Consider the following 24,714-nt stretch of genomic DNA (forward strand, 5'->3'; position numbering starts at 1 on the left):
TTGAACGTCATATTTCACAGCATTTCATATAGATATTCTTCAGCTCAGGAATTTGCAGTTATTGGTTTACAATAATGTTTTGCTATATTTTATAAGAAATCAGCTGATAATGGACTGGACCGCTCAGAAGCTTATTACCTGTTAAGAAGTACTGTAAGCAAGTCACGTCTATCCACCTATGACAGAATCCTAAACTGTGAAAAGAATGCTAAAGATTCTTAATAAGTTGTACTGCTCTTTAGTTTTGTCAGTTGCAGCTACCAAGCAAATTTTGAGAACTTGTAATCTTTGCATATCCAGGTAAGTTTTGGTAAATTTCCATTAGGGTTTGGATTACACCGTATTGTAAAACAATAATAGTGGAATGCACACATAAAGTTAGTGGGAGCCACATGTTGAGATAGTTTGATAAATCACACAGTAATAGACACCTCTCAATTGCATAGCAACTGTACAACTGAGGCTTAATGTTTATATGGGAGCCTTTTCATGGCAGATAGATGTTAATTTAAAATTTTGGAAGAGCAAAACTGGTGTAAACAGCAATTACAAAGGAAAAAGTACAGGTCTAAACCACACTATTAGGGTTATATATAGCATTTTGTTAAGTGTTTTGGTTTCCTTCAGTAGCTTGGTAAGAGCACATGAAACACAATTCAAAAAAATAAAGTAATCTACACAGCCTTGAGGGAAAAGACACAATTGTAAGATAAGAAACTATACTCTAGCATTGTCAAAAGAGGTTTTTTTACTGTAATAATGCAATCTTACACAAAAAAAGGAGTTAGAAAAATTAAAGGCTCAGAATCACCAAGAAAGTGTTCCACGATCCATCTTACTGAAAAAATGTGGTAAGCTGGGTTTTTCTCATTTGTCATACGATTTCTAGAGTAGCTCAGAACATCCTTAAACTTTTTGGTCAAGATAGAATTGATTTTAAAAATGAAAAGACCTTTCCAGTAACTACTGTCCTCCTCAGCCAAAATCACAGGTTGCAATAAGATGTGTGAGAAGAAGCTTAGTGCATTAGCTAAGGAAATAAGTAGCCTTGTGACAAGTATATTGGTATATTTGCAATGTTAGCTTTAACTTACATTGACATTCTGCACCGTAAAAAACTCTAGTATCAGCTCTGCAACTTTTATCCGTTAATACTGAAAAGGCAATGGACCAGTGTTTGAAAATGTCCTCTTTAATTTGGCCACTAGATGGTACTCCATCTCTGTTGTGAAAAAACCTCAGTGCGTACACACTTACTGACACGAATATTTAGAATTGTAATACTGTCGTAACATTTCGTAGTGCTTGATTGTTTCCCCAGATTTCCTGAGCACCAGATGATAAATATAAGAGGTAAATGAGCATTTCTTGGCTTCATGTTAGTTAACGACAATATAAATTTAATTATGGCACAGCGGCAAACTATGCCTTTCCTTCATTTTTGGTGGCAAAGACTGTTTTAAAGTCTCTGCAACCCAGGTAGGAAGGCATAGCATGTAAACACAAGCCATTGAACACTACACGATGAAATGCAGTTGTCTATCTTACTGCATCACAAGGTTCTGTACTTTTTACATTCCTTTGCTATAAAAATACTTTTGTCATAATACAAAGAGAGGTCATCAGTGGCATTCTTCATAATAAACTCAAAGCCATTTTCGTGAATGGTTCCAGTGAGGCGGTAAAGCTTGCTGAGAAGAGACATTTACTCAGTGTAGGAAGTGTAAGGGCTGAATTTATTGAACTGTAGATTGTCTTGAGCATAAGTGACCAGGTAAAAATATTGCAGAGTACATTTATCATAGATAAATGTGAAAGGAGCTACACAGGCAATAACACTAGTGTCTTTATGAAGAAAGTGTTGAGCTCTGATATGTCTTCTAGGACTCAGGTGTGGAAATTTGGGATTATACCAGATACTTCATTAAAAACATAAGTTCAGAGCATGGCAGCTCTCGAAAATCACAAGTAATTGAAACAGTGAGGAAAGGAAAAACTACAAAATGTAATTATTTCGGTCCACTACACCATGGCTTTCTCACACCTGGAGTACTCTGTGCTGGTGGTGTTGTAGCATCTTGAAAATATTACATCATATCCGGAAAAAGTTCAGAGAAAGGCAACGATGATCAAATGCATTTGACTGAACGGTTTCCTTAGGAAATATAACTAAGGAGGCAGGAAATCTTTATTGCCAAGGAGAAACAATTAATGGACTTAGATTTAAAAAGTGACTGATTTTTGGTAAACATAAAGAAAATGGATATGTCAGATCCTTTTACTTTTGGTGTCATTCTCTATTACAGTGTTTTCTAGAGGGAGAAATCGATAAAAACAATCAGATAAAGCTGCATCTAGGTCAATCTATGGGTTTTAAGGCTCCTCTATAAATATGAAATTGTACCATCCACAAATCTGGTAATAAAGTCAAGCATTATACTTAGAAAAATTTTATACAAACCTATTAGTCCTGATGTCCATTGTTTTAAATTTTTGTTTAACGCTGAAAATAGAGCTAGAAATGGCAGTACAGGTGATTCACTCTTCAGGATGGATTACAAAATCTGAAGAAACCTGACAAGCGCAGATTTAGGAGTAATTGATTTAAAGGCCCAAAGCACTGTCCAATTGCAGTATTCATGAGTTTTGACAGAATTATACCTTCGAGTACATTGGCAATGTACCGCTTGTAGCAATATGGCCCGGATGTGTTTTCAGTAACAACTAAGAGATTATTACATTCTAAGTACTTTATTTTGGATATGTCACAGCTATATAAAGGATCTTGAATACTTATATATGATACAGAGCGCACAAAGGCTTACATTTTAATGGATAACATAGATGAAGATTTTTCACCTTCTGTTCAACCTTGCTTATTGAAATACATAATAACATTCAAGGTTTGCTTTGTTAATAAAAGGTCAGAATCAAAAGTACTAATTATATTTTAGAAGTCTTCATTTACTGGAGTAGTAACATTATCTTTCTAATCTTTCATTTATCTGTTCATTTTTGACACAGCTATTACTGAAATGAATAGAATTTTTTAAGTTAATCTGGCCTATTATCTTTGTTTCTACATGTATATTATCATGGCAGAGAGAAACAGAAGCCCTTGCAAATAATACAGAATGTGCAGTAAGAACAGATAAGTTGTGGTCTGTAGCACACAAAAGAGAAAATAGAATATTAGGGTGCAGAATATAGCGGTCACTCTTCTTTTTTCTATCCCAGAAAAGAAGATATAAAAATATTAATAAGAATAAGATTGAAAATATGCAATAGGTAATTCTAATAAGGAAAGGTATTGTTGTATCTGGGTTTTATAAATTGATGGTTTGATTTAGACTGTAGGAAAAGACAAAAGGCTATTAACTATACCTTTAGAGACTTTATGTCCAGGTTCCCTTTTAACACTTTGTGCTAGATACATGGATTTTTGAAAAAATAGAGAAAAACAGAGCAATGAATAGTTATTTTTATTCTTTTGTCGAATAACATAAGTAATCCATAAAATTCTTTTCCACCAGACATGCTCAAAGTTATTTAGCCAATGTGATTCAGAATACGATTGTATTTTTGCACAGCTTATGGCTATAATCTCACTAACAGTAACGCTCCTTTCTCTCCCATATTGTAAACTGATATCTAACAGAAGAGAAAATAGAATAAATAGCTCCTAGAAGGAGATTGGTAATACTAAAATCCAAAGATAAGGCAGCTGTGGCAACAGAGGTACTGCACTGTGATATTATATCACGGTGGTGCAGGAAAATGAAGTCTGTCTTACTCTGGACTATATGCCTTGCTTTTCAGAAATGATGTTGCAACACAACCTGAAGAAATTTGGTATGCTGTTAGTCTTCGTCTACTTTTACCAGTATTTATGGTCCACTGTGCCAAATAGTCCCATGGCTTTAGTAACACACAATCAACTAATACAGAACAGGTTTCCACCTTTATGGCACAGGTTCGTGCCTCTGTTGTTCTTCTGAAGTGTACTTTCTCAGCTCTAAATGATATGTGTAAAATAAAAATACTAATAGGAATCTTCTCTTCATTTTATAGTGTTCCTAGAACTGATTGCTGTGATTTTGCATTGAAAATAAAAGTATTTTTACTTTCTACCGCGTTATATAACAATAACATAGTACGGTTTAAATTGGCTATTGCACAGTGTCCTAGCATTACTGAATAACTTTCTTTTATTAATTTTAGTCCCATAGCCTATCTTAAATGGTTTCTATGATAGATCTGGGGCAGCAAATACCTTCTGGACATTTATCTGTGAAATTGCATTGAGAGAAATAAACAGCTGTCGGGAATATATATGCTAGTTCATCATAATACTGACTCACTGCTGTAGAAATCAAAATATGTTCATACATTGCAGAGGTAACATGTCATAGCCCAACTAGTCATATTTTGTTGGTCAGCCATAAAAGCTGTTGAACTAATGTGATGGAACAAAACTGGGGAGAAGAAATCTAATTAATAATAGGAAAATTTTAAGGACCTTGTATAAGACCTGCCATATGACTAAAGAAAAGTAACTCTTTTATCAGCATTTGTTAATTTGTCATATTGAGTTGTAACAAACCTATAGTGTAACAACACCTATATTTTGGAACATATGAAGAAATTTCACCTCTAGTTTCTTTGTAATTAATAAAAAATTCATTAATTTTGTGGAAGCTATGAATGAACAGGGCAGCCATTCTGCAATGACATATTTATCCTAAATATCACATTAAGACACAGTCTAATTTTGTCAGCAAATATTTGTTGAATACCGGTGACTTTTTAAAGATTTCTTCATGGTAGAAGTTTGTTGCTGGGGTAAAATATTGTATTTTACTAAAATATCTCATATTCGGCCTAGAGATGTGAAAATACCTTTTGTTCTAGTAATAAGCTCTCTTACTATAGTAACTGCTCCCTAGGCATTATTTTATCTCTTTTTATCCAGGCTAAATTTATCTTTGCTATCTTAGTTTGAGTTGAAGCTCAAAGATGAGTTGAAGCTCTTTGCACTCTTTTTCTGTCAGGTGGGCTTTTGTCAAAGCAAGTAATGACCTGGAGTAGTAGCTCTCTATTTTTTTGCAAAACAAATTACTTTTCAGTTTTAGTGCATTTCTTGCTTAATCCAAAATTGTATACACAGGTGAATGTATTTTTATGTATTCCTAAAAACATTTCTACAGTTGCTGATTTTCCCTTCAATAGTTCTTTACCGCTCTTCATCAAAGGCTTATGCCAAAGACATCCGTTACAGAGGTCAACCTGTACCTTATAAAAGGACACATGCCTGGTGCTCTAGATATCTGCTCTGCTATAGTTGCTACAGCAATTTTTTAAAGGAAGAATTTGCTTTTCAAAAGGATGACCCTGCACATCTTTACTCAGCAATGATGGCTGTCAAAACGATTTAGCAAAAGAAGCACAAGAATTTCTTTCGATTTATGACATTAAATCTAAAGATTCTTTCCACTGGAAGAACCCCACCCTCCTGCCCAAAGATAATATAAAAGCAGAAAATATTAAGAACGTCTTAGAAAGAAATATGTCTAAAGATAAACGATTCTTAAAGAAAACAAAATACTGAATACACTAAGCCACAGAAGAATAGAGATCCTTTTGTAACATTGTAACCTCAGGCTTAGTTCCTTTATTCATTTCAACTATAGTATTCCTTTGTAGTCTAAGAGCTATGAGCAGCAAAGTTTTTTGCTTATTTTTATAAATCAGTATGCTTAATAACAGAATAGTATAAATTACTAACACAGAAGACGACTACATCTTGGACCTCCCTATGGCTTATTGCTTTTGTTTTGCGAAATTACTTCTTTGAGCACGTGTCTGTAAGTCAATGGACATATTTTGTTAAAATCTGTGAAGCAACATTTCATTCTTTAACATAACTACTTTTTTTTTCTTGCAGTAGTATTACATGAGAAGAGTAACATGAGCTTTTTATTATTATACTTTATAAAATATCTGTGATATGAAAGATTTTATTGTTTGGAAATGTCGTAAGCTCACATAGACTTTCACATATGGCACTGATAGCAGGACAGATAGAAACAAGATGAAGCAATTTAAGCTCTCACTCTACTTCCAACTGCTGTTTAACATCCTTTCTTCAGCTATTCTTCTTCCAAATTCGCTTAGGATTTATTCTCTCGTGTTAGTGCTAATCTTACTAGTTAGGGATATCTGGCAACCCCAGGAGAAGATATTCACATTAGTCTCATACATTATATCTGCAGAATTCACAGCAAGTGATGGGGTGATATGTTTATTTTGCATTAGCTAGTTCATGCTGTAACTATAGATGGGATAAAGGATTATTTCTGAGACAGGATTTTTAGCTTCAGTAGTCCTGCCAACTAAAACTTCATAGTTTTATTGGCCCATAGCTTCTGATTCTGTGGGTTAGCTTTCTTGTTTGTGTTAATTCTAAGTTTTGGATTTGATACTGAGCTCAGTGGAACTTTGAAAGCCTCCTCTTCTCTGAGATCTGAATGAATTATGCAATTCTCTTCCAGTTTTCCTCCTGACATTGTCCTGCCCCTTTACTTTACCTCATGGAACTATAGGAGTTTCATAAGTTTTGCAAGTGTCATATACCTTCACTTCTGAATATTCTGTCCTGAATTTCACATTCTCTATAGCAAGTTTATTCCTCCTCTCTGGCAATTTAGTCTGTCCTGGGAATACATGACTTCGGGAGTTTTACCATGCACAACAGCAGTTAATGACAGTGTCTAGTTTCAGCTTTTGGCTCTTCTGTTTGGGACCCTGGATTATGCAGTAATGAAGCCTGATTAACTATGGTTGGAGCTATATGATATTTCTTTGTGACAGAGCATTGTTATTTGTCATCAATTCGTCAACAAATATGGAGCCTTAGGTCTTTCCCTCTTTAAAAGTGAGTTGTTAAATCCAGTGAGTCTTTTATATAGAAAATGTGCTTTCTCTCAAATAAGGTCTGGGGCTAAATTTTTTGTGATAACTCTCTAGATCCAAGAAACAAATCTCCATTTTAAATAAATGTAAACTCTCTGAGGAATAGGAGTTTTAAGAATGACAGTGCTGCAGGATAATAAAAGCATTGCACCAACATATTGCTGTCATGAAGAACCGTTATGTTCTTGCATTAACTAATAACAGTAGATGAATTAATCTGTTTGCTTACTTTTCTTCGCTGCCAGCCTGGTAGACTGTGATTAAATTCTCTGTTGAGGGTTTTATTTTTTCTTGTTTTATTATAGGTCTAATTTATTTTGCTAATACAATCCCTGTTCTAGTCTTATGTCTCCATACTCCCTATAAGTGTTACACTTGTGATAAAGAACAGTGTTGGAACAGCCACAGTCTCCCTTGCAATGCATTTGCTTGTTTTATTTAACCTGGATCATTTAAAATCTTCAACGACCTGCTGTAACTAGGTATTAATGCTGTCACAGAACCATATGTTTCCCATCTGCTTAAAACCCATGTAAGGGGGGGATGCTTACTTAAAAATATTCTTCAAATTATTTCAGCATGCTCCTTCTGGATAAGGAACAAGCAAGAACACGTTATTTTAATCAACCCATGGAAGACATAAGAAATCCTGCAGGGTATTTAAAGATCGGTAGAGCTTTCCCTTGCCATACTCCAACCCTCCACCAAAGTAATGGTAAATACTTCTTGTAAATAACCACTGTCTAATCAGCTACATAGAAAGATAGGCGGCTCTTTTAGAACTAGGCACAGCTGGTTTTTGCTTGATGTGTTCCTCAGTTACAGAATGTATATGTTATATATTCTGCTTGCTGTTGAGAGCATACAGGCACATGACGGTCAGCTGATAAAGGAAAATTGGCTTACATACATACGTATCCCACTCTATGGTATCTTGAAGCATTGTACTTGTGACTTTTGCCCATTGGCTTCCTCTATTTTACTTGAGCCTATATGCTATAATTTTTACTGGCGACATAGAAAATTAAAGTCATTATGCACCAGGCAGTCACAAGAAGATAATTTAAATTAAATTATGAACTTGTCTGATTTCCTGGATTTGTTAATGTCTTTAATATTGTTCTCTTATTCTTTATGTGAATTTCCTTATAGCCTTACCAATATTTATTACTGAAACATAGGTAAGATGTTGTGTGTTCCTTCTACAAAGAAAGGCAAAAAAAGGAAAAAATGTCTTTATAAACAGCTGTAAAACTTGTTCATATAACAGAGATTAATTATGTGTGTTTTGTAAGATTAGGTAAAGTTGGCATGTGCAAACTCCTTTTTTCTCTGGGTTGACAAGGGTACATAAAAAGAATTATATGCACCACAGTGACTAGCAATGGCTGGTAAACACAATGACCTTATAGAATGAGGGAATAATATCTGGAGGGTGAGTTTGCTTCTTCTTATGTTTGACTTTATGTCAAATATGCTGAAAAAATTTATAAGTATCTTCAGCAACTCTGTGTAGGTGGCAGATTAATTTAGTTATTTCTAGAACATATCCAACAGACTGCATAGAAAAATATTGGAGGGGAAAGCATCAAAAAAAGGAAGATCATCAAATACTAGCAAGAAATTCTCTGAAAATATGTCAATCTTGGGCCTGCACAGGAAGCTAAGATGGAACCTACAGGGCTTTTATATGAGTTGTTTATTTACAAACCTCTGTCTGTTTAATGCTAGCCAGAGTATATGTGAAGACACAGAATGTGTGCCTTGATGAAATAGAACAGAGAATACACTAGTCCTATTCCATCTAGAGAAGGCTAAGAGAATTGAAAAGGCAAAGAGCTGGTTGCTAGTATAAAGCATGCTAATGACATTCAGAGAAACACAGACTGAGTCAAAATCTGATAAGAGTATGTTCTGTAGTTTAGAAGTGGAATATTTTAAAAATAATGTTATATAGCAGAGCAGAAATGTTCGTCATTGGTATATATTAGGTGTATTAACAGACAAATATTACTTGTACAGTAGTATGACAATGCATTTGTAAAGAGAAAAGCAGTGTATGGCAAACTGATGTTCTTTTTACTGTAGAAGGCTATGCAAATTATATCTTAAGATTTTATGTAGCCAACTCCCCTCAGCCCAAGGTTGGTGTTATTCACCATTATACTCCTTCAGAGAGGCTCACATGAATTTGAATATGACACAAAGGGGAATAAGATTCTATGCATTACATTTAATTGAATCATATTCACTCAGATTCTTAGCTATGACCTTAAATTTTGTTGCATTGGTAATATAACTCACCAGCAAGAAGCTGAGGTTCTAGAGCATCAAATTTGTCATAAGTTGTCAGCTGTCTGCATAAAGTAGGATGCAGAGTAACTGAGAAATGACATTGGTACTATGCTGATTATAAACAGAATAAAATTCCTTGCAGCCACTATAGCACTGAGATGCTTATATAGACCTTTTCTTCCTATCTGCTGAATAACTATCCCTCTGCTATGCTGGGTGATTTTCCTGCATGCTTTTTTCCACTCATTGGGAATTGCTGTGATGAAAGCTGTATAAGTCAGTTCAAAATTTTATTGTGGTTGAATAGCACTACGTTGTCAAAATGTACAGAAGTCAGTGGAGGTATTTAGTACATTACATGCGAAGACAGAGATGCTTTCAAAAGTTGCAGAAGATAACATTTAAAACCAAGACAGATTGCTTAGAGATGTAGTCACATAAAAACACAAGGTGAGAGCAGAAGCTATTTCTGTTCTGTTCACAGCATAGATACCACAGGAATAACATTTCTTAAACACCCAAGACAGACAGTATGTATGTTCTTTGCATAATAAGATAACCAGGAACTTATTTATTGGAAGGAGTGAATCCAATACAGTGTGACCCACCCCTTAATCTTTGGCTTCAGGTTCACAAGAAACCTTCCCTCTAAACAGTTGCAGAGCTTTTGAGGTATTGGGGCTATCATAATGACGTCCATGGATGATCAGATGGAACGTGTTTTGCAGTGAGCACTTCCAAGCCTTGATATTTTTGCTTTGTTCCTACAAATACTATGTCTTCTGTCTTCTACAGGGATCCATGCATTTTCTTTTATAGTCAGTGTACTCGGTACATATTCAAACCGTCAACACTGCAAAAGGGTAGCTCTAGCCACACCAAGGTTACTCATAAAAAGTGGAACATCATCACTTTTGTCTACATGAGCAGATATGAAGCTTGATTTCATTATTTCCATTTGAATATTCATTCCAATCTATTTTTTCTGGTGTCGGTTCACTGATTTATTAATTCTATTTGTTTGTCACTAAGGTCCAGGAAAAGTTTTGGAGGATGAAATCACACTAGATTTGTGTGAGAATGTCGTGGTTTAGCGGCAGCTCAGCCCCACACAGTCGCTCGCTCACTCCCCCACTGGTAGATGGGGGAGAGAATCAGAAGGGTAACGCTCAGGGGTTGGGATAAGAACAGTTTAATAATTAAAATTAAAAGAAACAACAGTAGAAATGCAATGTAAAGGAGAACAACGAGAGGCGCAAAGCCCCGGTGGGGGGGGGGGGAAGGGAGGGGAGAGGGGGAACGAACCGCCGAAACAAACCGCCCGCGCCGCAGCCGCTCACCGCCCGCCGACCCGACGCCGCGCCGCTCCCGCGCTGCCACTGCCCCCCCCCCCCCCCCCCCCCCGCAATATACTGGTCACGGTGTCACATGGTATGGAATGAACCTGCCATTGGCCAGTCGGGGTCAGCCGCCCCCACCACGGCCCTACCCCTCCCAGCCCCACCCGCCACGCGGCAGAGCGCGGGAAGCTGGAAAGGTAGGCGACCCCCACAGTGAGGAGAATTAACCCCTTCTCAGCCAAAACCAGCACAGAGAAATCAGCTGATTTTCCTGAGGCACATGCACTGGCTTCTTTAGCATTTGGTAGCTTTCATTTCGGAGTGAGACCAACGAATATGAGCTCTAGCTGCTTGGACAGTTGGCTTGCAGTGGGTTTGAGAGTGACCTTGCTCATAATCCATTAAGCAGTGGCATTTTTTGTATGTTCTGGTTTTCAACCAGTGGTGCAGATGGTTCTGAGGAAGAGTTTGCACCACAGAAATAAAATGAACATATTTGTAGAGATATTTAGGGCGGCAGGAGAGAGCTGTATTTATGGCTGTCAGTTATTCTTCAAATTTGTCCTTTGTACATGATAGAGGAATTTTCACAGAATCAAAAATAATAGAACCCAGAGCTTTTTTCTCATTTTTATTTAATCTTCTCTTCCTGGTCCAAAGATCGGAGAGCCAATGAATAGCTCCCAAAAGTACACTGTGCTGAGTAAGAACCAGACAGTTTCACAACTGCTTGCGTGCTCTTCACATGCAGATGTTAGGTAAATTGCTTCACTGGCAAGAGAGCAAGTAAACTTGCAAACCTGCAGGTGTGTAATGAGAGAAAAAAAGGTTGCGGGTTATACTGAGAAGAGTAATTAAACTGTAACTGTTAACAAGGTGTCTGCTGGCACTGCAGCAGTGCAGATAACAATGTGACATATCTTAGGACACCTATTATTCAGGTCAGCTCCAGGAAAACACTAATTAGAAATATTGCTTCCAACACTTACCAAAATATATGGACTAACTACCAGAGCCTCACATAGTATAAAATGAGGACTTTGGTGTGGCCTTGTTATTTTATGCCAGCTGAGCACACCTGACCCTAACAGGGTATTTTTTTCTCTTTGGATGCTCCAAGCAAAAATGTTAAAAAATAAGAGGCAAACAAAGGGCAAGGACAGACAGTGTATTAAAATACATCCTCATCTCACATCTGTTGCTGATTAATTTTTTGGAACATGTTAGGAAGTAGAAATATTTCAGTATTAGAGAGTACTAGTGCGATGACCAATTCTAAGTTAGACAAATAAAATCCTGTACAACAGTACTGTAACATACTTCTGTTATTTTAATATCTAAAAACAAACAAAAGAAGCTGAACTGATCAGAAAAAAATCTTATATAAACTGCTATAAGAGCAAAAGGTGTTTTGAGACCGTTTACCTTACCAGACAAAAATCTTAGTATTGCTTTATTTACGTTACCATATTCTTTTGCTTAAAACCAAACAACAAAAACATGTCCCACCCCACAACCTAAACCTCTGTGCTCTATGTTAAAGGAAGAATAGTAAATTGTTTAATTCTCCCCTTTTTCCCTTTCGCTTTTTGTGTATTTTCTCTAGGACAGTGTAACATCATGAATGCCATAAAGGCTGTTTTATTTTTACACTGGGGCAATTAAAAAAAATTGGTCTACTCACAGCAAATTTGGAGCCAGATTATCTATGCCAAAAGTATCAATAACTGTAGTGTTTAAGAGAAGGTAGAATTAATTGTGCTTTCTCTGAAGCAGAAGACAGAAAATTGCTTATTTGTTATAAAACTCTGGTTTGCAGAAAAAGCATTGATCTCCACATGAATCTTTATCATTTATAAGTACCTTAGTAGAGTCTGGAAAAGTCTTGACACTAGCTAGTAAAGCAAGACAGAGAATTGTAAATCCTTTATGCAGTCAATGAAGTAAAAAACAATGTTTGATATTCAAAAATACCTCTATCTGTAATGACCAGATGTGTTCTTTTTTTGTATTAGATAGTCTTGAAGGGAACTGGAGAGAGAAAAATATGTTTCATATGGTTAATTTCCAGTTGTGTTATCTAGTTATTATTTTATTTACATACTAAACATTTTTATCACATTCTTTTATTAAAAATATTTTATATTCACTTAGACCAATATTTTCAAAATTGAACAATAATTTGGGGTACCCAATCAGACATATATTTTGTGAAGTTAGGCTCTCAGAAATTGAAATATTTTTTAATCTCAAGGATCCCTTTAAGCTTATTTTTATACCTCTCTTACACAGCTATATTTTTATTTATATATACACCACTATCCCCACACTTAATGGGAGAGCTTTATCTCCCTGGAATGTTACAAATGTTCCTTCTGGTGTTTTCTTAAAATTAAAAATTCTGTGACTAAAAGATAACATCTTGCAGACTCTTATCAGCATTAATAGATTTGCTTTTGAAAATAGTCTGTGCTGGTTTTGGCTGGGATAGAGTTAATTCTCTTCACTGTAGCTTTTATAGCACTGATGGCACATTGATGCTTTATTGCTGTTAGGTAGCGCCTCAGTGTGGCTCAGTAGCACCTGTAGTCATCAGGGATCATTTCAGCTTCCCATACTCTGCCACGTGGGCAAGAGGCCGGGAGGGGCGGGGCCACAGCCAAGACCACGGACCCCGACTGGCCAATGGGATGTCCATTCCATACCATGTGACGCCATGACCAGTACATTAACCGGGACAGTTGGCGCGCAGTGTGGCGGATGTGGCTTGGGGACTGTCACTGTCATGTGTGGTTTGTTTTGGTTGTTCATTCTCCCTTCCTCCCGCCCTGGGTTTCGCCTTTCTTGTTATTTTCACTCCATTTTTATTGTTTTATTTTAATTATTAAACTGTTCTTAGCTCAATCCATGAGATTTACCCGCTGGAGGGGGAGCGAGTGAGTGGCTGTGTGGGGTTGAGTTGCTAGCTAAACCACAACAATATTGGATTTTGGAAAATTTGTAGGTGTAAACTGTAACCTACTACTGTATTTTGAGTCTAACCAAATGTCTCCAATAGAATAGGATACCATGTCACTAGGGCATGGCATGAGCTAATCACTGATGAAAGCAAAAGTGACATCATATGAACTAATCCTTCAACTTGTGTTCAAGCTGATTTTTTCACCAAGCGTAGTCCTAGATACTCACAAAAAGAGCTCCCTGTGGCATCAAAGCTTTTGTTGTTGGGCTTAGCTAACATTTTTTGGTTAGCTTTACTTTTTAAGTCCTACCTGCTAGGCTTACTGTGTGTATATTAAGTTTTATGATCTATCAGAATTTACAAGAGATAATATATAAAAACGGTATAATAATGTGGGAAACAGATCTGCAACCTGCACCAAAATTTCATGTAGGTTTCCCTACACTGGAATACAAGGATCATTTGTTATAGATCAATATTCATTAATATTGAGCAGGCTTAAAACCATAAATTCAAATTTGATTATTTAATGCTTGTTGTAAAAGTCTTGTTTATTTCATAATTTATAGTCTTTGTTTTCATTTCATCTTTTATTCAGACAGGACAATGAAATTAGTAGCTTTTAGGCCTTTAGATTTCTTCTGTTTGTATGTAGTTCCACTTCTCTCTGTCCCAGCCAAGCATAATACCTGACTATTACTAACTCTTCTGGGTTGAATTGTTTGATTAAAGTTTTGTCCAAGCAAAAAAAAACCCAATCCAAATCTGATTAAAATCAGGTTTAGTGTGAGTTAAAAAAAATTTAAATAATTAGCATAAACAATATCCCTATAATGAGCTCCACCAACATTTTTATGTTCTTTTTATGGTAGATTACTGTATACTTGCTTCTAACTGAAGTAAATCTTATTCCATTAATTTTCATTGTACTGGTAATGTGACTGAAGTAGTATAGTCTTAACAGTCATATATATTGTAATGAGAGCATCTTTCTTCCTCAAAGTAAAAAATAGTTTTTGTATTTGTGGTAAGTGTGTAAATATACAACTAGATATATAAAATAGTCTTCAGCTAGGATTCTGAACAATTTCAATACATTCATGAAACATCTAGCTTTCAGGCTTTATCTCATGGATGTGAAAACATCCCTATCAGCATTTAATCAAAGATATTGATGAAGCTAAATAAGGGTCTGGATTACTACTAATTTATAAAATGAGGCATGCATATAATTTTTGGCAGGAGAAGCTCCTTAAATTTTAGTAATGCTCTCTGTCATACACAGAACTCACTCTTCAAATAAAAATGGTAAAGGAAACTCAAGGAAGTAGTCTTTCTAGAGAACTGAGTACAGTCTTATGAATTGGTTGTCATTCACAATTTTTCACAGTGGTTCTATAACACACCTGCCACAACAGTTGAGGTATACATTTTTTTTCTCAGCCTCCAATATTCTAAATTTTTGTCTTTTGAAACTTCACACCCTTGCTTCAGGGAACCATCATTACCCCCTGCTTTTCACAATCTTCCCTTCTCATGTGTGCTTGGTGTGCTTGGAGCCTTCCTCATCAGGCATAACATCTAAAAATGAAAGTTATTAGCAACTCTACACCCCAGAATGATAGCAAGGTCTGCTCACACCTCACCTCGGAGTTATATATGCTCACAGTTCTAACAGTACACAGTTAGCAAGACTAATTAGATATTTGTGTACTGAGATTATGATGTGTTGCAGATGGCAATCTATTTCTTAGAATCTTTTCTGGGAAGCAATGCTTTCCTTTTGCATCTCACATGGAAATAGTATGCTTGGTTATTTCTTCCGTCCAGTAGTTTTCTACATGAATAAGCTGCACCAGAGAGCACTAATGGAATTAATGCATATTCTTATTTTTTCTACATTAAGCTTATTTTATCCTGTGAGAGGGTCATACTTATCAGGCATAATGTGATATTTGGATAATTTTGACTTTTTATTTTTTTTAAAGAGTTAAATCCTAAAATTACAAGTTTGCAAGAAATGGGTAAAAGTGGCAGTACAAGTCTCTGAGTTGTAGCCTGAATTCTTCACTTTTATAGTAATCTTATTTTTGCAGTAATAGTATAACGCAGCTCCACAGCAGACCTGGTAGAACAGTGCTAACACTACTTGTACAGGAAGTAATTTACTACATAGCCCTGACTGTAGTGAAACAGAGCTACTTGCTTGCAAGTTTCTTGTAAATATTTCAATTGCTTAATCCAGCAAACCCTTTCTTCTTGATAATCCATAGTCAAATAAGTTATTTATTCTGTGAAGATGATCTTCTGAGAAAACAGTGAACATTCCTTCTAAAGCAAAATTACTTACCCCTTTTTATTTTGGCAGCTCAAATGAATAGTCAGGATAAACTGTTTCAGAAAACGCAAGTTAGTTCTAAATGACTGTGTCACTTTATTACCATACCAACTTAGACCCACAGTTTTCTGCCACCAGTCAACCTAGCCTGTCATGAAGACACTTGAAAGAAATGTGATAACTTCCCCTTTTGTAGATGGTCAATCGTGCAGAAAAGTGTGATAGGAGAATTCCTCTGAGTGTTTGTTTTTTATGATGGTGCTGTATGTATCTTTATAGATCTTCACATAACATGGAGTTCATGGAAGAAACAGTAATAGACCAGAAAAAGACTATGCATTATATACCATAAATACATTAATTTGGGTATAGAAAAGCCCTAGTAGATCAGAAAAAGTCACAGCATTATGTATTGTAACTGCATAGGTAGGAAACACATGAACATGTGCACACACTTTTTCCTTACTTTTGAGGAGGGAGAAAATAACCTGTGGAGTCACTGCATCTGACCTACTTGTAGATTCTAAGGACCTCTTTTGCCTTTGACAGGTGTGATCCTTTTCTTTTGCTTTCTGGAAAGAAAATGGGACATGTATGAAGCTTACACATGATAGATTGAAATGGCAAGAAAGTCTGTTTCAGTAGCTTTCTTGCCTGAAGGATCTGCATTAATTCTCTTAGTTAACATAAATCTTTATTAATAGTGTGATTATAATTGACTAACTGTAGAAATTAACAGAATAAAACATTACTAACTACTGCAGAAAAAAGTAACCCTCTTTAGTAAACAGGAAGATTTACATTAAATTAGAGATGGAGATCAGTTATCTAATGTAATATTTTAATGTCAGTGTTGTATCAGTCTGGAATGTTGCCACTTTACCAACTGAAATGTGTAATAAAAAGTTCTCAAATCATATTAAATATCACAGCATAGTATATGACACATATCAGGATTTTTTAATCCATCATTGGAGTAGAAGTCAGCAAGGGGAACAGGTGTATCACAGAAATAAAGAAAATGCTAAATCTTCAGCATACACAGCAGCACAGTATTGAGAACTACATGGAATGGGCAATGTAATATTATGAAAAGTCTCTATTATATGCAGAGTAAAGCTAAAATGAGGAGCATTCTAAAAAGCAAATAGAAGATGCTATTTAATATGCCATAAAATCAGCAACAAGTTTATTTAATATTTGTTTCAGTTCTAATACAATTTTGACAACCTAAAAATGAAGTAATTGAAGGCTTAAAAATGTCATTAAGGCCTAATCTACCCTCAAAAGTTGCTGATGTCGCCATTACAGTACTAATAACGATGCCATTTATTCTGGTAAAATTATTTTTTCTTTTTGCCAGACAGTATAGCTTATACAGGTTTGCTGAACAAAATAAGCTACATCAGAAAAAAAAAGTGGTTTTGCTTGTTCACCAGCACAGCTATGCCAGTTACAGGTGTAGTTTCTCCTTCCTCATGTTATTGCAGCAAAACTACATTATCTGAACTAACTTAAACATAGCCAAGACTTTAAAGTGCATTTCTGTAAGATCTCAAAAGAGTCTTTTGAGACAGACCTAAATATCTCTTCCTGTAAGCTCAGTCAAGACTAAGTGATGCAGGTGAGACTTAGAAAAGGATGGTGCGTAGTGACAGCTGGCACTATGGGGATGTGTGATGGGCTGATGATAAAGGAAAGCAAGATAAGGTTCCTCAATCCTTGTTCTAGTGACAGGCTTACTGAAATAAAATCTAAAATCAGCAGAAGTAGATAATGCTGTAAAATCTTGCACTATCTGGATTCTCATAGTCTATCAATATTAAGACTAAAAAAATGAGAGGCACAACTTAGGGTGAAAATAGCTTTATGCCACAATTACACTCCCTTATTCTTAGCTGTTGATGGAAGCTCCCAACATACAACTGCCTCAGTGGCACCCTCTACGTTGCAGCCAGTCTCCCAGTGCTGACAACAGCCTACTCTCCATCCAAAACCACCAAGGCATGGGCCAAGATCAGACCACAAACACTGGCATTAAACACCATCTTAGGGTCCATCCATCTATCTTCTAGATGCATCACTGTCCTAGCATAAACATACTATTATGAGTGGAGTTTGTGCCAACCACACATCCATTCAAGTTCAGCAGTCATAGGTAATACTGTAACATGTAACTGCTTGAAAGAGCAGTCTGCTCTTCTGAGCCAATAAGTGCCTTGGTAGGTCATTGTGAGGGCAGGCCTCAGAAGAGGCAAGGGCATCAGGGACCGTAAGCAATAGATGGATTATAGAGTTTGTTCTGAGGTAAAGTCTGCAGTTAAATTACCTAAGCAAATAAAATTAAGAAGTTAGTATGGCTCAGTTTTGTTTTGTACTGACATTCACTCCACCACATGAAATAACTATATTAACCTGAAGTAATCTAACAGGAATTAAGTTGGTTTTACAATGCATGCTAGGTTAAAAAAAAAAAAAAAAGAGCAGCTTTCTGTAGCGAAGGAGAGCGTATCTTGTCAGACAGAATAAGTTTGTATTGAGAACAGCAAATATGATCAGACTGCCTCTCTTGCAGGGATATCTACTGTATAAATTTTAGACTTAGCTTGGCTAAGGGGTCCACACAGGCCTCAGAGCTAACAGCAAATGTCTGGGTGCTTACCCTAATCTGGAAACTGCTGATTGACCTCTGTTAAAAGTAGGCTGTTCACCTGAAAGGCAGGAAAGACAGGATCTTTTTACTCTTTCAGCTATATAAAACATAGGTGCTTAAAGTAACATGTTCTGAAAGGCCATATGTAATGGAGCAGCACTAAGGAGGAACAGGTATGAGAGAAACAGAAATGATGCCAATTAAAATTGAAGGATAAAATTTCTTCATTAATACCCATTTTTCGCCTTTGTAATACACATCAAGCACTATGGAAGATGATATATAAAATGAACAAAACAAGTTAATTTGTTAGTACCAGATTGATAGAGTATAATAATTGAAAACTATAAAGCTATATGTGGAATAACTGTAATTATTTTGCAAACTTAAGTAGATTTAGGAATTTCTATTGAATTAAGAATAGGAATCACATCACAGACTTCTGAAGAAGTTGAATAAACGCTTGAAATTATAGGCACACTCCATTGTAAGTCTTTATGCAAGGTAGTGTTGGTGCATTTCTTAACTCTTTTGTATACAGATACTTAAATTTATGTCCCAAACCTGCTACTGTAAAAATGAAAAGTAATGTTTTGGGACTTACTAGTAGAGTCCTGTAAAGAACTCTGAAAACTTACTGGCTTCTTCCAGGTTTACCAGCTTTCAAATAAACTGTTTCGCTTGTATCTTTAGATTGTTTTATCTGTGAAATTTCTACCACTACAACCAGATTAAGACTAGATTTTTCTTTCAAGACTTTCTGTACGAGATAGAAAAATACATGTTGTTCTGACAGGTGTAACATTCAAATGTGACATTCAAACTAATAGTCTCATCATTCCTTTAGTCAGCATTTCCTACCATTTTAAAGTGTAAATTATTTTTGTAGTAGGATTGCACAACTGTAAGTGAGTATTTCAATTACAATGTAGCTACCATTGTACTGATGATGGCGAGAATAAAATCCAGCCCACACTTACTCTCTCATAACTTGTGTGGGCAACAAGTGTGTTTTTCAGTCAGCTAATGAAAACTAGATACACAGGAGAAAGCAATATGTTGTTTTTATGGCAAAGTAAGATCTCTACAGGTTTTCAAACTGATTAGAAGATATAGACTTTGCAGTTGTATACTGCTAGCATTGCTTAAGCACAAAAATTAATTCCTCCTCCTCCTCAACCTTCCTAATCATTTTAAGTTAACCATTCCTCATTGCTTTTAATGCTTGGTTTCTCCAAAGGCAAAGAACCCATTAACAGATCTTGAGAGCTGTAGGTGTGCAGGCTGATGCTGGGCATTGAGTTGGCATTTGAATTTTTAAATAATTTGTGACAAAGAATTTCAGGGCATTTGTATACATCTCAGATTTCTTGGCTGAAAATGAAGAGCCATCCATCTCATTAACTACAGTAATACAGCTACTATGTTTCTAATTAATAAGTAATATATTTATCTTTTCTCCTTCCTGTATAATGAACAGGCCTATGTAGAATGTAGCCTACTACAGTCTTGCGGTATATACTACATATAAAAAAAAAGAAGAAAAAATAATCACTGAAATGCTCATCTCTGAGACATAAAGCGACCATCCTGCTCACAATATCTTTCCTAGCTGATAGTGCCACCTTAGGACCTCAGCTCTGGGTATTACAATTCATTCTATTTACATTACAGCATCTTAATGAAAAGTTGTCAGTTCAGTATGGATTTGTTCATATCTGCATTCTGCAAAATATCTACACACTTAAACAGGATATCTCTAGCTGAAGTATTTCCCACCACTATTGATCAACGTGTCTGCTAAGCGCTACCCTTCACTTCAGGGATATTTGTGTTGAGGAGTGTTTCTGATATTATTGCACACTGTTTTAGAATTAATTCCAAAAGCACTTGTCAAATGCCACGGTCTTCTGCTGCTCTTAGTGTGGAGCTTGAGCAGGAAGGCACAAAACAGATTAACGTTGTAATAATAATTGTGTCATACCTAAGGCCACTAACACAGGTGTGTTCAGCTATTTTTGCTAAAGCATCCAGAAGGTGGGCACCCTCTGAAAACGTTTAATACTTTTAGTTTGAGTTAATTTTCAAACACACTCTAGTTGCATTCATCAGATGAAAACAAAAGGGGGGAGGCTGTCTTGTCTTCCCTGAGACCTCACTAGGCTATTTAGAGGCGACTCTCGGGGCCGTGCAGGGGGACCGCCGCGGCGGGAGTTGCTCTCCAGCCCTCTCGTACCGCCTCTCCTGACGGAGGCTTGGCGGGAAGCGCTGCTCGCGCTACAGCGCCATCCTGGGGCTCGCCCGCACGCTAACTCGCCTTCATCCCCAACTCGCTCTCGCCTCACCCTTACTTTCGCCTTCCCTTTCATCCTCACCCCCACCCTACTGCTGCTCTTCCCGCTCACCCTCACCGCCTCCACAAGGCCGCCCTGTCAGGTGGTGAGGCGTTCGCCTCCGCAGCTCGGTTACCGCTAGCCCGCAACCGACGTTGTTAAATAGGCGGATGGGGAAAGAGATTATTAAAATAACATGGGGCTATTCTAGGCGCTAATGGGATTAGAGGCGAGGTGGCGGGGAGAGGGCACCGCTGCGCGACAGCCGGGCTTGCGGCATGGCGCCCCGCTGATGGCGGGCGGGCAGAGCAGCAGCTGCGCTACATGGGCGGGGGCGGGATACCTCAGGTAATTGGGGAGGGGAGGGGGCCCGGAGCGCCCCGGTAACGGGCAGAGATGGCGAGGAAGACCCGCTTGCCCAGGGGGGAAGGGGAGGGGCGGCCCGGCCCAGCCTGTGGGACGAGGGGACAGAGGGAAAGGCCCCAGCCCCACTGAGGGCCTAGCGAGGGGAGGAGGCGGTCGCCAGGAATCAGCCCAGGTGAGGCAGAGACAATACGGGGGCGAGCGGCCCGGTCAGGTGCGGGGAGCGCGGCAGGGCGCGGAGGCGGGGGAGCCCCGCAGCAGGATGGGAGCGCGGTGGGGGCGAGGAAGGGCGCGTCATCGAGTCGGGGGGAAGAACGGGGAGGTGCGGGGGGCAGAGAGAAAGGGAGTGCGACAGCGGGAGGAGGAGGAGAGGAGCGCGGGCCCGGGGGAGGGTAGAGCGCGGGAGCGCGGCGGGAGGCGGAGGAGAGCGTCAGCTGGAGCAGGGATAGCGGGAGCGCGGCGGGAGGCGGAGGACGACAGCGTCAGCTGGGGGCAGAGATAGAGGGAGTGCGGCAGGGGGAGGAGGAGAGTGTGAGCCGGGGGGGCAGAGAGAGAGGGAGCGCGGCAGGAGGAGGAGGAGGGGAAGAAGCGCGACGCAGGGACGGCAGATGCCTGGAAATAAAAATTTGATGATTGCATGCAGCGGCTGGAGAGACTCTGTCGGTGGCGGCGGCGGGAACGAGGCAGGGACAGGGGGGGCGACGGCAAAATGAAGTATCAGAAATACCTGACTGTCTTGCAGATGGCCATAGGGGTGACCGCCTCCAACAGGGGCAGTCTGATGCCCTTAAAGAGGAAGCTCTGGTGAGTAGGCACAAACCGGGCCGGCGGCACTGCGGGCCGGGGCGGGCCGGGCGCGGGGCGCTGCGCCTGGCCGAGCGCGGACCGCGGTGGGACGGGCGGGCGGGGCGGCAGGGGATTCCCCTCAGACGTGACGGCCGTGGCAGGGGCGCCGTGGCCAGACCCGGTCGGGGCGCAGGGCGAGAGCGGGCCTGCGGCTCCTGGCGGACGTCTCCGGGGCAGAAAGTTCCCGGCGAATTCACCACCAGTCGTGTGGAAAACGCCGGGAGGCGGCGGCGGCGGCGGTGCCGGATGAGCTGCCCGCGCGCCCGCCCTTGGGCCCGCCGGGGACACCTGGCGCGGCGCTTTCCGCGGCTGGAAGCGTGGTTCCCGCTCCTGGTGACTTGCGGGTCCTGCCGTACGTGTTCCGGGAGACCCGCTATTGGAGCACGGCCATGGCGTGCCGAGGGGCGCCGGAGCAGCTCAGGCGGTGTTCCGCCGCTTGCGTGACACCCAAGTGTAGCCTCCGACTGTAGCGCATTCTGTAAAGAATGCTGGGGTCTGGATTTCCCAGCCCCTGCTTCTGCTGACAGGTGTATTTAAAAACGGGGAAAGGGAGATACAAGTCTAATAGGTTAGCGAGTGACAGAGGTTGTAGTACTGTTCATATGTGTTCATTTTTATGTAAAGCCTGCTTTTCCCCTGACTTATTTCCACTGTTTTTGTGCTTGCTGTTTGTGTGTTGAACTGATTTTTCTGGATGAGTCAACACTATGTTATGAAAAACGTATTAAAGTATAATGGTGTAATGTGGGTGAGTAGGGCATCTGGCACTGCAATACCCAGTCACTCATGGACTTGCAAGAGCCCAATGTCAGCTTGACTGAAGCGGTGGGATGTATGTCATCATCAGGAGAAATTGTAAGGAGAAAACCTGCAAACTTGTCAAGTCAGATTTTCTGGGAGGAAAATATCAAGAACAAATTTGTACGCTGAGAATTACTTATCTATAAAAGACCAAGAGTGATATTTAGGTGGTAATGGTCATATGGTTTTCTTTCACTGTACTTACGTGTTCCTAGTGAAGGAAAGTGTCACAGAAGGCATGATAGGTCATTTTATTTAAAAATAGGTAGGTCACAAATAGAAATATTTTCATGTCAGCATTTGTAACAAAAATGGGCCTTACATGAGTTGTAAAATGTGTGGGTGTTTATACTACTTTCTTTCCCCCCCCCCCCCCACTGTCAGCTAGCATAGACAGTGTCAGGGAAACACATCACTTGAAGAAACATAATGTGGAACTAGTAAGCTTTCTGTCATGGATTCCAAATCTTGCTATTCCTTGCAGATAAGAACAAAATTTGACAAATTTATTCATCCTAAGTATAATGTAAAAAATCAAAGGGTTTTTACAGAGTATTTGGTGGTTTGATTTTGATTATGTAAGTTACATAAAGTGTACCATACCTATTTTTTCTTCCCAAATGTTACTCCTGTTTGTGTGCAGCAGTGTATGTATTGGTGTGTTACTTCTTTTAAGAAGTTTAATTATGCGTAATATAACGATAACTGTTGTTCTATTTCATATTTCCTTCCTCTCCTTGGAAATGTTTTCTTTGCTGGCATGTTACAGTGAAGCTATCTGTATTTGTGTACTTTAAGTTGGAAAGGACCCGATTCAACCCCTACTTCTTGTCTTTAGTTGGAGTTAGATCAGCTCTGTATTGATTAGTTTCATGGTGGGATTCTGTGCTTTTTGAGGTACAGCAAACCAATATAGTTGATCCCCACTAATACATACTATAAGCATGTAACTTGACATCATGTTGCTGTGATGCAGTGCTGTGTGAAGGTTTAGTTGTCTAAGAGTGTTAAGAATTTTTTTTAGAGAGATATATGAATTACTTGAGCATTTGAAAGCATGTCTCTGGGATATTCTTATTAATAGGCGGCATGCGATTATGTAGTCACATTTCCTTTGAGAACTTTAATAGCATTAGGTGTTATCTGTATGGATAGAATTTATGCTCGTGGGTGAAATACTATTTTCTGATGCATTCAGAGAAATGCTTAAGGATACTTTGTCATGTTAATTTTTCTTACCTGTGCATAGCCTGTATCAAATACTCAGATTTTCCTAATGCATTATTAGACCGAGTATGTTGCTGTTACTAAAATCATTGTAATATTAGTGTATATTTCCAACATGTAAAACAAAGGTGTATTCCAGTACTGTATTGCTGGAAATCTCAAAAATACCTAAAGAAAATGTATAAATCAAGTCAGTCTATAATCAGAGTTTGCTTTTTAATCTATTTTTATTACTTTTGAAAATTTCCAACATTCTGCTTAACCGATAAGATTTATAAATTCTTTGATGTGTTAATATGTATTGTAAGTGGAAGCAAAGATGTAATTAAATAAAAAAGGGTTAAAATACCCATACTTTTGTTGGTAGAGATAATCCACCTGAATCCTCCAGAAAGAAAATGAAAAAGGTAACAGCAATGTTTTATTTCTTTATAGAGCATCTGTCACTCCAATTTTCTCTGCCTCCTGCAATGTAAGTCCTATGCTGTGATGCATGAAAGTAGGGCTACAAATGAAAACAAAGAAGATGGACACCAAAGTCTCATGATGGATTAAGAATAAATTGGTATAAAGTAGCTGCAAAT

General features: G+C 38.5%; 1 protein-coding gene and 1 long non-coding RNA gene across 8 annotated transcripts in view; one reads left to right on the top strand and one right to left on the bottom strand.

The window, feature by feature from the left end:
* Positions 1-10,764: 10,764 nt before the first annotated feature.
* LOC135314294 (uncharacterized) lies at positions 10,765-22,071 on the bottom strand. The gene is made up of 5 exons (XR_010373763.1): positions 21,984-22,071; positions 18,570-18,618; positions 16,374-16,479; positions 12,582-12,638; positions 10,765-11,407 (listed from the first exon to the last, which is right to left on the bottom strand). It is a non-coding gene; the product is annotated as an uncharacterized LOC135314294 (long non-coding RNA).
* Positions 21,203-24,714, top strand: part of TJP1 (tight junction protein 1) — a 160,177-nt gene continuing 156,665 nt past the window's right edge. For 6 of the 7 annotated variants that reach the window (XM_064456570.1, XM_064456571.1, XM_064456572.1 and 3 more), the window contains exon 1: positions 21,879-22,060. In XM_064456570.1, coding sequence (XP_064312640.1) covers positions 21,894-22,060 — 167 coding nt within the window. In that variant the 5' untranslated portion in view covers positions 21,879-21,893. Of the gene's footprint in view, positions 21,242-21,878; positions 22,061-24,714 lie in introns of those variants that run through there. The other variant, XM_064456573.1, reaches the window with a different exon arrangement.

This window comes from Phalacrocorax carbo, chromosome 7, assembly GCF_963921805.1.
Source record: "Phalacrocorax carbo chromosome 7, bPhaCar2.1, whole genome shotgun sequence".
NCBI lineage: Eukaryota > Metazoa > Chordata > Aves > Suliformes > Phalacrocoracidae > Phalacrocorax > Phalacrocorax carbo.